The sequence below is a fragment of the Chiloscyllium plagiosum genome, chromosome 25 (genome assembly GCF_004010195.1).
Source record: "Chiloscyllium plagiosum isolate BGI_BamShark_2017 chromosome 25, ASM401019v2, whole genome shotgun sequence".
Classification (NCBI taxonomy): Eukaryota; Metazoa; Chordata; class Chondrichthyes; order Orectolobiformes; family Hemiscylliidae; genus Chiloscyllium; species Chiloscyllium plagiosum.
In genome coordinates this window covers 13,478,125-13,491,833 of record NC_057734.1, presented here as the reverse complement: position 1 = coordinate 13,491,833, position 13,709 = coordinate 13,478,125, and the positions used below count along the sequence as shown (strand labels likewise).

The 13,709-nt window shown below is 40.2% G+C and overlaps 1 protein-coding gene across 5 annotated transcripts in view; it reads right to left on the bottom strand.

The window, feature by feature from the left end:
* The window catches only part of LOC122562579 (rabphilin-3A-like), a 239,783-nt gene that overhangs the window by 2,114 nt on the left and 223,960 nt on the right, over positions 1–13,709 (bottom strand). For all 5 annotated transcript variants that reach the window (XM_043715534.1, XM_043715537.1, XM_043715533.1 and 2 more), the window contains 2 exons: positions 12,183–12,264; positions 8,189–8,285 (listed from right to left, as the gene is read on the bottom strand). In XM_043715534.1, coding sequence (XP_043571469.1) covers positions 8,189–8,285; positions 12,183–12,264 — 179 coding nt within the window. The remainder of the gene's footprint in view (positions 1–8,188; positions 8,286–12,182; positions 12,265–13,709) is intronic.

The following is a 13,709-nucleotide window of genomic DNA, read 5'->3' as shown; positions in this document are numbered from 1 at the left end:
GACCCCCACCTTTTATCTCAGCCCACTTGGCTCACCAGCCTCATTCCTGAAGAAGGGCTGATGCCCGAAACGTCGATTCTCCTGCTCCTCGGATGCTGCCTGGCCTGCTGCGCTTTTCCAGCACCACACTTTTCATCTCATCCAGGTTGATGTTTGGACTATTAAATTGGTTTTCTTAAGTTAGGATTTAAAATAATAACAGACAATTAGCTTAACAGGGAATAAAAATAATTAGAAAATACTCAAAATGTGTAGCAGATTAATAATCAATTTAGCTTGAGTTCAGTCTCCCAGGAGAGCAATATCCTTTGGAAATGCTTCCAAAGAAAGGGGAAATAAACAGGTATTGTCTACGTGTAAATGCTGCCAGCTCCAAAGCTTTCTGCCACTGTACAAAAGCAACATCCACAGACAGGCTCCAGCTTTGACATGTGATCTACTTGAATCCTCTGAAATTTTCAGCCTGCCAACTTCTCAGATTCTTCAATCTAAAGGGGTTAAACAATACAGTTCTCATGCTATTACTCCAGGTAGTGATCCATAAGATGCTGATGATATCACTCAGTACACCTGATTTTCATGTTTCTCCAGGCAAAAACTCGCCAGAGAAACTCTCAGAAAGGGTGCATGAAGCAGAGATTGGTGACCCAGCATCATGGGGTTCCATTCCCTTTTCATCTGAGTTTCCACACTGGAAATAAGCATATTTGGAGTACAATCACCCAAGCTGTCTTCCTTGTTCAATTAATGAGTATGCACTTGAAGAAGTTATTAGAAGGAACGATAATTCTTTTTAGTGAAGTATTTGATTCTTGTAATTAAAACAGACCTTTAGTAGCTATAATAGGATTAACATTATGAAAAGCTGAGACTAATCCACTTGATCAGTTTCCATGATTTAAACAATGCTACTTGTTCAATTTAAGGGATTCTGGATTAGAGTGGTGCTGGAAAAGCACAGCAGTTCAGGCAGCATCCGAGGAGCAGGAAAATCGATGTTTCGGGCAAAAGCCCTTCATCAGGAATATAGGCAGAGTGCCTGAAGGGTGGAGTGATAAATGAGAGGAGGGTGGGGGTGGGGAGAAAGTAGCATAGAGTACAATAGGTGAGTGGGGGAGAGGATGAAGGTGATAGGTCAGGGAGGAGGGTGGGGGAAGGTAGCAAAGAGTACATTGTACTCTATGCTACTTTCTCCCCACCCCTACCCTCCTCTCTTTTATCTCTCCACCCTTCAGGCACCCTGCCTGTATTCCTGATGAAGGGCTTTTGCCCGAAATGTCGATTTTCCCGCTCCTCGGATGCTGCCTGAACTACTGTGCTTTTCCAGCACCACTCTAATCCAGAATCTGGTTTCCAGCATCTGCAGTCATAGTTTTTACCTTGTTCAATTTAAACCTCACTACATTACATGAAAACGGAAATGGATGTACTGTTGAATCTTACGTGTCTTGAATTGCTTGTCAGAATTTTAAAGGCTGAATAATAGTGCCTGATAAGATAAATAATTAGCTTGACTTTAACAATCTGAATGAATGACTTTGTTGGAAACATTGGTGTTGATGTCATTTTTTTTCATGGGTACAGATTCTGTGGATATAAATTGCTGATCTTCCATCTGTCTCAATACCAGAGGTAGAAAACTATTACTAAGGGAGATGGGGCCAGGACTAGTTATTAATTTTTCTCCACACTTCTTGGTGATTTTTCCCAAAATGTAACATTCCTATTTTGTTCACTCCTCATCAATTACGGCAAAATATTAGATATTTATCCTCTTCTTGTCTTTGTCTTTTAAATATTTCCTCTCACGTCCTCTTTCATTTGATATAAACTTTTATGTAGTGCATGAACTTTACATTTTATTCCAGAATTTAAAAATCTAATAATTGCTAGGTATTGCAGAACATAAACATTAATAAAATGAGACTTGTAGTGAAAGCTTTTCATCTTACACTCATCAGGACTGAAATGCAAGAAAACCACCCTCGAAAGCATATCCCTTTCCTTAGGGAAAACTGTTCAGTGTGTGGACATAATATTTTAGCCGACAAAGAACATGGCCTAATGTACAAACAAATGTCTTCTTTTTATATATCTGTGTAAATATAATAACATAAATTTGGATACAGAACTGGCTCGAAGGTAGAAGACAGAGGATGATGGTGGAGGGTTGCTTTTCAGACTGGAGGCCTGCGACCAGTGGTGTGTCGCAAGGATCAATGCTAGGTACACTGCTTTTTGTCATTTATATAAATGATTTGGGTGTGAACATCGGAGGTATAGTTAGTAAGTTTGCAGATGACACCAAAATTAGAGGTGTAGTCGCCAGCGAAGTATAACGGATCTTGCTCAGATGGGCCAATGGGCTGAGGAGTAGCAGATAGAGTTTAATTTAGATAAATGCAAGGTGCTGCATTTTGGAAAAGCAAATCAGAGCAGGACTTATACACTTAATGGTAGTGTTGCTGAACAAAGAGACCTTGGAGTACAGGTTCATAGTTCTTTGAAAGTAAGTCGCAGGTAGATAGGATAGTGAAGAAGGCATTTAGTATGCTTTCCTTGATTGGTCAGAGCATTGAGTATAGGAGTTGGGAGGTCATGTTGTGGCTGTACAGGACATTGGTTAGGCCACTTTTGGAATATTGTGTGGAATTCTGGTCTCCTTCCTATCAGAAAGATGTTGTGAAACTTGAAAGGATTCAGAAAAAATTTACAACGATATTGTCAGGGTTGGAGGATTTGAACTATAGGGAGAGACTGAGTAGGCTGGGACTGTTTTCCCTGGAGCGTCGGAGGCTGAGGGGTGACCTTATCGAGGTTTATAAAATCATGGGGGGGCGTGGATGGGATAAATAGACAAGGTCTTTTTGCTGGGGTGGGAGAGTTCAGAACTAGAGGGCATGGGTTTAGGGTGAGTGGGGAAAGATATAAAAGGGACCTCAGGGGCAACGTTTTCACACAGAGGGTGGTACGTGTATGGAATGAGCTGCCAGAGGAAGTGGTGGAAGCTTGTACAATTATAGCATTTAAAAAGCATCTGGATGGGTATATTAATAGGAAGAGTTTAGAGAGATATGGGCCAAGTGCTGGCAAATGGGACTAGATTAGGTTGGGGTATCTGGTTGGCATGGATGGGTTGGACCAAAGGGTCTGTTTCTGAGCTGTACATCTCTATGACTCTGTGCTACCTGACAATGAGAATAGTGAGTAAATCTGAACTTTCAACACTTTTTTTTCTATTTTTTGTTTCCTTGGATGGCTCCTTATGTTGAATTTGGCAATTCTCTACAATTCTCTACTCCAGCCTAACCACACTACATCTGATTAAGTTCCACACTTTCTGATAGTAAAACTTGCTATCCATTTTGACTTTCCATCTTTCGTGGTTTTTACTTCTACCTTTTGATATTTTATTCTGTGGTTTTCACCCTTTAGTTTTGCGTTCCATTTATATTCCATATACCAGTCAGCTCAGTGATGAAGGCATAAAGTGCAGATAATGGATGAGTTATAAATATGTGGCATAAAGAGGAGGAACTATCAAATGACATGCAGAATATACCTGAGATTCATCTAAATCGAGATATCTTAATATCTCCAAGCCTGGCAGTTCTACCAATCCACGATGTGATTTTATTACTTTTTCTTTTTATTGGGTGCCAGTACTGACAAGATAAAGGTAAATGGAAATTAAGTTTCATATATATCACCACTCAATCATTCTTTTGCCATGGTCTCCATTCACCCTCACCTATACAGCTCTGCAGATTTATACAGTGGAAAACTATTTGTTCAATTCAACTATTTGTTTGCTTTTCTCTAAAGATATAAAAACATGAATTTCCCTATGAGGAGTGACCAGAGATCAACTTCACCCAGATAGGATTCTTAGATTTACCAGTGTTAGATGCAAGTTCTTCAAAAATGGGGTTCTGGCTCACTTATCTGAGGAATAGCAGACAAAAGTGGGAAGTAATTGCAAGGTTAGAGAGTCAAGCTGACAGCATCCTATCTCGGGATGATTAGATTAGATTCTCTACAGTGTGGAAACAGGTCCTTCAGCTCAACAAGTCCACACTGACCCTCTGAAGAGTAACCCACCCAGACCCATTTCCCTCTGACTAATGCACCTAGCACTGTGGGCAATTTAGCATGGCCAATTCACCTAACCTGCACATCTTTGGGATGTGGGAGGAAACCAGAGCACCCGGAGGAAACCCACGCAGACACGGGGAGAATGTGCAAACTCCACACACACACAGTTGCCCGAGGCTGGAGTTGAACCTGGGACCCTGCTACTGTGAGGCAGTAGTGCTAACCCACTGGGCCACTGTCACTGTCAATTTCACAGCTGTCTGTGCATCTCAGTTAAATTTCTTGGCCTAAGAACCTAAGTGAAGCATATGTGACTTGAGCTGTCCTGTCATAAAAGACCTGATTTGTATTTACATATGTACTTTGGTTAGGATTTGGTATATTCCCAGATGGTTAACATTTTAGCTTTCATTTTACTGATGTGTTGTGGCTATGTATGGTAGGTTCTCTGCAGCAAAGATAGAATCCTGAATCCTATTGTCTGCCTCATGCCAAGGTTAAGGACATCTTTTCTGTGCCAGAGAGGAACTTGGAGTCAGAGGGTAAAGATACAGTTGTCGTTTGCCCACATAGGTACCAATGATGTAAGTAAATCACTAAAAGAGATTCTACCAAGGGATGAGAAGCAACTCAGCTAAATTAGAAAGCAAAACCACTAAAGTAATCATCTCTGAATTAGTAACTGAACCATGTGCAAATTGGCATCGGGTAAATGAGATTAGAGACAGAAATGCATGGCCCCGACATTGCTGTGGGAGAAATGCGTTCTGATTCATGGGGTACTGGGGAAAGAGACAGCAGTTGTGTTGGGACAGGCTTCATTTGAACCATACTGGGACCAGTGTCCTGGTAAATCATATAACAGAATAAGGGGACTCCCCATTTGAAACTGAGATGCAAAGGGATAGCTTCTCCCAGAGGGTAATGAATGTTTGGAATTCTATATCCAGAGAATTGTGGAGGCTAGATCACAAAGCATTTACAAAGGAGATGGATACATATTTGAAGTATCAGGAAGTTGAGAGCAATGAAAAGCTGGCATGAAGGAGGAGTTGAGGCCAGGGTCAGATCAGTCATGTTCTAACTGAATGGTGAGGCAGAATTGAGAAACTGAATGGCCATTCTGCTCCTTGTTGTTATTTTCTAACATAGAAATAATGAAGTGATTAAAATTATTAATTCCAAGATGCTTCAAATACAGTATAGACAATGAATGGATACAAAATAGATCACTATTTGACTTGATTCATTACTGTCCCATGTACCGAGATACAGTGAAAAGTATTGTTTTGCATGCTATTCAGGCAGATCATACCATTCATAAGTACATCAGGGTACTAGAACAGGATGCAGAATATAGTGTTACAGCTACAGAGAAAGCGCAGAGAGAGTTCAACTTTAATACTTGAGAAGTCCGTTCAAAATTCTGCTAACAGTGGGGAAGAAGCTGTTCTTGAATCTATTGGTGCATGTTTTCAAACCTTTGTATTTTTTACTCAATATAAGAGGGTGGAAGACAGTATAACTGGGATGGGAGAGGTCTTTGATTACATTGGTTGCTTTCCCAAGGCAGCAGGAAATACAGACTAGTTCAGTGTAAGGAAGGTTGGTTTGCATGTTAGACTGGGCTGTGTAGAATTGACAATGAGTTCAGGATAGTTAATTGCATGCTAGATGGTAAACAGATTAGCCATCTGGAAGTTTATTGGACTCGCCTTATTTCTTGGGTTCACATTCACATTAACACTTGGGATGTCATAATGAATCATCTCGCATAGTGTGTCTGTCTGCCTAGAGGCCTGTAAGTGTTTTGGCCTCTATTGAACAATCTATAGACTGTTAGAAAATAAAGGATCAAATTAAGACTATGGCCAGGATTTAGTCCTTAATACATCTCCTCCCCTCTAGCCATCAGTTTGAGAATTGATCGGACTCCCGTGTAATATTATAGCAACATGCAAAATGCTGCTTCCATAAAATCCTCACCCCAAGACATAAATAACTCCAAACAGCAAGGTGGTAGCACCACTGCCTCACAGCACCAAGGACCCAGATTCGACCTGGATAATTGTCTGGTCAGTGCTTGGCCACCCACGGGATTAAATACAGCCATCAATTTGAAAATCAAACGGAGCCCCACATTCAGTCTATGGAAAGACCCAATGCAATTTAAGCCTATTAGGACATTTTATGGGAGGTGCTGGGCCGCCCACAAGGTCAAGTCCCAGTTGGACAGAAATTCAGCCCCAAGAATAGCTGACCAAGGAGATGACCAGACATAGGTGAGTGAATCATAGAATCCATGCAATGCAGATAATGGTATTTGGCCCATTGAGTCTGCATTGACCTTCCAAATAGCACCCGACCCAAACCCACTCTCCCACCCTATTAACCATGGCTAATCCACCTAGCCTGCACATCTCTGAAGACAAAGGAGCAATTTCAAATGGCCAATCCACCAAACCTGTACATCTTTGAACCATGGGAGGAAACCCATACAGACATGGGGAGAATGTGCAAGCTCCACAAAGACAGTCACTCGAGGCTGGAATCGAACCTGAATCCTTGGTGTTGTGAGGCAGTGGTGCTACCACCTTGCTGCTGTGCCAACCTGAGTAGAGTGGGATAGGATTTGTAGGGTTGAGCAAATATGCCAACATCAACTATTTGCTTTCCACCAGCACCTCTCCCTGATGTTGCGTACTTTGATTGGCCACTGAGGACCTGATAGCAAGGATCCTCTCATTACCACAGATTGTAGACAAACCCAATGGAGTATGCTGGGTGACCCTCAGGAGAATTTTGTTTAAATCTTGAGCCACTACTGAACTCTGATGGACTCAATATAAGTTTACATCAAGTGACTCATTAATAAGCCCAACTGGCAATCCACTAGCAGACAGTGGGATTCCCACATCGGACACATCCCTAATTCTCCTGGACCACCAATCATCTTGCCCACTCTAGTGGGTTCAATAAATTGGAGGAAAAATTAATTGCATTTATTTATTTGACCACTACTGATGCAATAAAAGGATTATACAATATAGCCTCTTGCCCTACTTGAAGAAAATGCATATGGAATTATTTATGTCTTGGGGTGGGGATTTAATGGAAGCAGCATTTTGCATGTTGCTATTATAATACATTCATATTTAGAGTCTTTGTCTATCACCATAGGTAAGTAGCTATCCTTGAAGCTCTGCTTCTCTAACTGGTGGCATCACCACTCAATAGAAAATGGTGTGTGACCATACTGTGACAGGAGGATAGTAGAAACGACTCTCTTGTCTTACGATTAGTAAGACAAGAGAGTCGTCTCTACTATCGTCCTGTCACAGTATGGTCACACACCATTTTCTATTGAGTGGGGCTGTTTATTGTGGTATTCATGACAAGTTTCTGCTTCTAATGACCACGAACTGTGTGCACAAACCACTCTTATCTGTTGAGGATGGGGATTGGATGTTAAATGGACCTAAAGCAATGAACCTCTCACTGAAAATTATAATTCTTTCCACTCAACCTCCGATCATTGTTGGATTGAAGCTGCAATGATTAGGTTGCAAACTGAACCGGAAACAATGGCCTAATCAAGACCTTGTTTTCATGAGCTGAACTTCAGCTGCAGTCTGAATAGTTAGTGTTCTTAAATCTTAACCCGTCAGTCTTCACCTAAGCTCTTTGAACATAAATAAATCGGAATATCTCCCTGAAAGGAGGAAGTGTACGCCTATTAACGAGAAACAGCAACCATTCTGGTGCATAGGTTTTTTTTCTGCAGCCTGCTTTGAACATTCTTAACATGGTGATGGTATTTTTTGAATGTACCAAATACCTAACCAACCAAAAAAAAAATGGCTGGCATAGCTGCCAGAATGCAATGGGCCACATAAGTAGTTGTGACAAAATAATTTCTTTCTACGTGACTCATTGTATTGCCAGTAAATTGTGTACATGTTAATGTGGGAAAAACGGGTCCTAAATGGAAATCAGGAAGAACAAAGGAATATTTATAATAAATAGTCATGGTTGTTTCCTGTTCCCTAGGGCGTGTTCCTTTAACTGAAAGCATTTCTAATTCAGAACTCACCAATATAATCATTGGCTTTGCCAATGTCGTAGTCCCACACTGAAAGTTCCAGAGTTTTCTTCGCCAGGTCATTATGTTTAATATCATAGAAGAATTCCTGCAGAAAAAGGAAGTGAATTGGTAACTACATGCTTTCATGCTTCTGACTTATATAAGAAGAAACTAAACAGTTGCTGTCAATTCTATGAACATTTAGAATGGAATTGAAGTCAGGAGATAGAAGGGAAAGGAGAATGTGAGCATCAATGGATTTTAAAATCTATTGAATGGGGTCTTACATAGGATCCTTTGGGATAGCTGACTTAAAATCATAGAATCATACAGTGCAGATGAGGCCATTCAACCCATTGATCCTGCACTGGCACATGAGAAACACCTGACCTTCAAACTAATCCCATTCACTAGCACTTGGCCGATACCTTGAGTGTAATGATGATACCAAGTGCTCATCCAAGTACTTTTTAAAGATGTGAGACAATTCACCTCTACCATCCTCCCAGACAGCGCATTCCAGACCGTTACCACCTCTGGGTAAAATATTCTTCTCATATTCCCCCCTTAACCACTTGCCTGTCACTTTGAACCTGTATCCCTTCATGACTGATCCTTCAATTACCCACTCTGTCCATGCTCCTCGTAATCTTGTCCACCTCAACCAGATCTCTCTTCAGTCTTCTCTTTTCCAATAAAAACAACCCAAACCTATCCAACGTTTCCTCATAACTTAAATTTTCCATTCTAGGCAGCATCCGGATGAATGTCCTCTGCACCGCCTCCAGTGCAATCACATCCTTTCTGTAATGTGGTGACCAGAACTGCATACAGTACTCCAGCTGTGGTCTCACCAAAGTTCGATACAACTCCAACATGACTTCCCTCCTTTTATAATCTGTGCCTTGATTGATAAAGGCGAGTGTCCCATATGCCTTTTTCACCTCCATACTAACATGCCCTTCCGCTTTCAGAGATCTGTGGTCAAACATTCCAAGGTCCCTTTATTCCACAGGACTTCCTAGTGTCATGCCATTCATGGAATACTTCCTTGTCAAATTACTCCTTCCAAAGTGTATCACCTTGCACTTTTCAGGGTTAAATACCATCTGCCACTTATCTGCCCATTTGACCATCCTGTTTGCATCTTTTTGTAGCCCAAGACACTCAACCTTACTGTTAATTACTTGACTTTATCTCTGCTTTAATTCCTCCGTGGTAGGTAAAGGATATATTTTTTAAATGTAAAGTTGCCATAGTACTACTAGAGGATTACTCTCTCATTAGCAAGAGATGGTGGTGGTTTAACCTGAGGGTCTCTACACCTAAGGTGAGGAGACAGCTTGAGAGGGAGAGTCCTTCTTGGTAACCTTAACTGGTGTGGGAGTCGCACCCATCTATACAATTTCATTAGGTTAAGATATGTCCCGTTTCTTTCAACTAACTCCTATTCACATCTTGCTTTGACTGTTTTAGTCAGGTATTCATTTGCAAGAGTTGATAGGTGTGACTAATCAGATGACAAAATTTGTATCTTTTGCAGAGATATAATCTCAAAATGTGGACAATTATTTCAATTTCTTGGGTATATTAAGAAGGTGAGGGCTAGCTTTTTTCCCTGCACTGTTTCAGTTCTGATGGTGTCACCATAATAAGTTATAAGGCAGTCCATGAACACTGACCCAGTGATAACAAAGGTAGAGTGATATATGTTACTTGGATAATGTATAACATGAACAGATTTTAATCTAATATAGGCCACTGAGCATGCCTGAGTAGCATGCCTGTTTAACACCAGTTGTAACACCTCCTGTATAAAGAGTGTAAGCTAAGGGATCCAAAGTAGCAGTTGGTGCTAAACACTGTTTATCCAGCCCCTGCTGCTTTTTGTGAACATCTGCTGGCCATAGACCAACAGACCAAATAAAGTTTTAAATTCCAATATTCAGTGATAAAATTCAGGCTCATCATGCATTTAATAATAAAATGCTTAAATCTGGCAGAGTTCCAACGTCACCAGCAAAGTTTTGCAGCCAGCAGAAACAAGGCCAAGAGAAGCCAAGGTGAGTTATTTCATTCAACATTTCCCTATAGAATGTGATCCAGCTTCTTTTGGCCCCACAAGGAATCCTTATACTTTCCTCTACCCCAAGTTTCCTCCCTCCCTCGCTAAAATTGGAAATGATCTCATTCATCACCCACTGTCTTTACTGCAGATCATATCCCTGTGCTGCTAGTACAGTCTGAAACCCCACAGTTTTTCACTTTTGCCTGCCTGTGTCCACATAATACCCCTCAATCAGGAGTAAGCATTGTGACAAGTAATGAGATTCAAGATTTAAAATTGTTCAGGCCTCAAGCTAGTACCATCTTGTGCGCCCCACTCACACTGTCCTGCCCCAAGTTAAGTTGGAATCTCTGTCTCTGAAATTATCTATGTTCCATCTGGACAAAGTGCTGAATGGACGCTCTGTAATCCTCCATTGCTACTTGGCTGAGAATGTGAGATGTGAATTCATATTGCACCTCATACAGAACTAATTCATAAACCAATAATATTCTATTGGAATACTTTTGAATGCAGAGTTCTAGGTTACAGAGATATCTAGATGTCTTCATGCATGAATCATACAACGTACTGCAAGTAATTAGGAAAGATAATAGAGTGTTATCATTTATTGTAAGGGAATTGAATACAAAAGTAAGATGTTTATGCTCCACTTTTGCAGAACACTGGTGAGTATTTTTTTTCAGGAAGGATGTAAATGTGTGTTGAGAGTAGCTCAGAGAAGGTTTACTAGACTAATATCAAGATTAGTGATGGGCAGGTATTCCTATGAGGAAAGGTTTAGGACTGAATCTAAGTTTTGACATGTAAAAGGCCGCTTGATTGAAACAAATACAATTCTAAGGGGTTTTGACAGAGTAGATATGGAGAGGATGTATTCTCTTATGGGAGAAACTAGAACAAAGGGTCACTGTTTAAAAATAAAGGGTTTCCCATTTTAAACAGATGAAACTGAAGTTTTTCTTACAAATATTGAAACCTACTTCCTGAAAAGCAGCTGAAACAGAGTTCCTGTATCTTTTAAGGCAGAGATGGACAGATTCTTGGTAAGCAAAAGGTAAATGTTTATCAAGAGTAGGCAGGAATGGGGACTTGAGGTATCAGTCAAATCAGCCATGTTGTTGTTAAATGGTGGAGCAGAACAACTTACTACTTCTTGTTTGTAAGCTTGTCATAGGGATCAATATTATTGTCAGACTACAATACAGTATACAAACTTAAGATCATAGCAGTGACTTCTATGAGATGCAGACATCATGCTTTTATGAAATTGATTTGTCCAATTATTTGGGGGATGCTCAAATCCACGTGGGGAGGCAATGGTCTAATGGTATTATTGCTCGACCATTAATCCCAGACCGAGGTAATGTTCTGGGACAAAGCTGAGAACTGAGGATGCTGGAGATCTGAAACAAAAACAGACATTGCTAGAGACACTTAGCAGATCTGACAGCATCTGTGGAGAGAAAGCAGGACAAAGAGTCACTGCACTCAAAATGTTAACTGCTTTATCTTCACAGATGCTGCCAGACCTGCTGAGCTTCTCCAGCAATGTCTGTTTTTGTAATGCTCTGAGGATCTGGGTTCAAATCCTACCATGGTAGATGAATTTGAATTCAATTTAAAAATCTGGAGTTAAGAGTCTAATGATGATCATGAAACTGTTACTGATAGTCAGAAAAACATATCTGATTCACTAATGTCCTTTAGCGAAGGAAACTGCTGTCCTTGCCTGGTCTGGCCTATATGTGACTCCAAACCCACAGCAATGTGGTTGACTCCGAACTGTCCTTTGGGCATTTAGGCTGAGCTAGCAATGTCTACATCCTTTCAATGAGTAAGAAAAATAATTTAACATTCATTTCATATTAGTAGCATTTATGTATAACTACAAACTATTTGTGGATGTTTACCTATAAGATTACTGAGCCTCACCTCATTAAATTCAGGGTTCAGTGTCTTCTTCTTGATCTGAGTCTTTTGCTTGGCCTTTTTTCCCATGTCAGGCTTGAGACAGCTGAAAGAAATGAAAAGAAACCAGCACTGAGGTTTTAAATTAATGCCAAGTATATTAAAGCTAAAATTTAATTAGATGGGGAGAGTTTCTGTCAATTACTTCTATTCATGTCAAATATAACAAGCCTGTGACATACAATCATCACGGATGTGATATTAGAAATGTCTAACTAGCTTTCTTCCTATTCTTTATTTTTCTGCTTTTTAAGATGGCGCTGGAGAATGGTGATGATATAACACTTTTCACTGTATTTTGTAATAAAATATACGCAAAAGCAAATACATCAAATCAACACATCAATCCTCAGCCAAACGTTTGCAATGCCATTCCATAGTGGTGCAGTGTCTCAAGGAGACTGCACCTACATTTTCAATACAATCAGCTTATAGGGAACCAGGAATTTATTGCACGAGAAATCACGGACATGAATGTATTTCAGTCTAATTTTACTCAATGCAATAGTGTGTTTGAATTTCAAGGCCTATAGTTGTAAGGTGTAAACTCTATCACTTCTCTAAACGTACTAATATACTGTTGTGAATCACCACATTGAATGGATCCTAACCACCTCTCTCAACCACCCATTTTGTTTTTCTTAAATTTGTTCATTGATTGTGCATCTTGCTGGTAAGTAAAGCATCGATTGTGTTATGATCCCAGTTGATGGTAACATAAGTCAGATCCTAGAGTGAAGCCTGGTTTGATAGCCCATAGATTTTAATACTGCAATTTCATTAGCATGAGTCAGTCACTGAACTAATTAACAAGAGGCTGTTGATGTCCTTTAAAAAAAGTAAGTTAATTACACAAAAAGAAAAAGCTATGGATTGAATCTTATTATATGTTTGACTGAGACTTGCACTGAGGCTTTCGAAACTTTCGAAAGCTGATTGGAGGCAGATGTTCGCAGGTAAAGGGACGGCTGGAAAATGGGAAGCCTTCAGAAATGAGATAACAAGAATCCAGAGAAAGTATATTCCTGTCAGGGTGAAAGGGAAGGCTTTTAGGTATAGGGAATGCTGGATGACTAAAGAAATTGAGGGTTTGGTTAAGAAAAAGAAGGAAGCATATGTCAGGTATAGACAGGATAGATCGAGTGAATCCTTAGAAGAGTATACAGAAAGTAGGAATATACTTAAGAGGGAAATCAGGAGGGCAAAATGGGGACATGAGATAGTGTTGGCAAATAGAGTTAAGGAGAATCCAAAGGGTTTTTACAAATATATTATGGACAAAAGGGTAACTGGGAGAGAATAGGGCCCCTCAAAGATCAGCAAGGTGGCCTTTGTGTGGAGCCACAGAAAATGGGGGAGATACTAAATGAATATTTTGCATCAGTATTTACTGTGGAAAAGGACATGGAAGATATAGACTGTAGGGAAATAGATGGTGACATCTTGCAAAATGTCCAGATTACAGAGGAGAAAGTGCTGGATGTCTTGAAA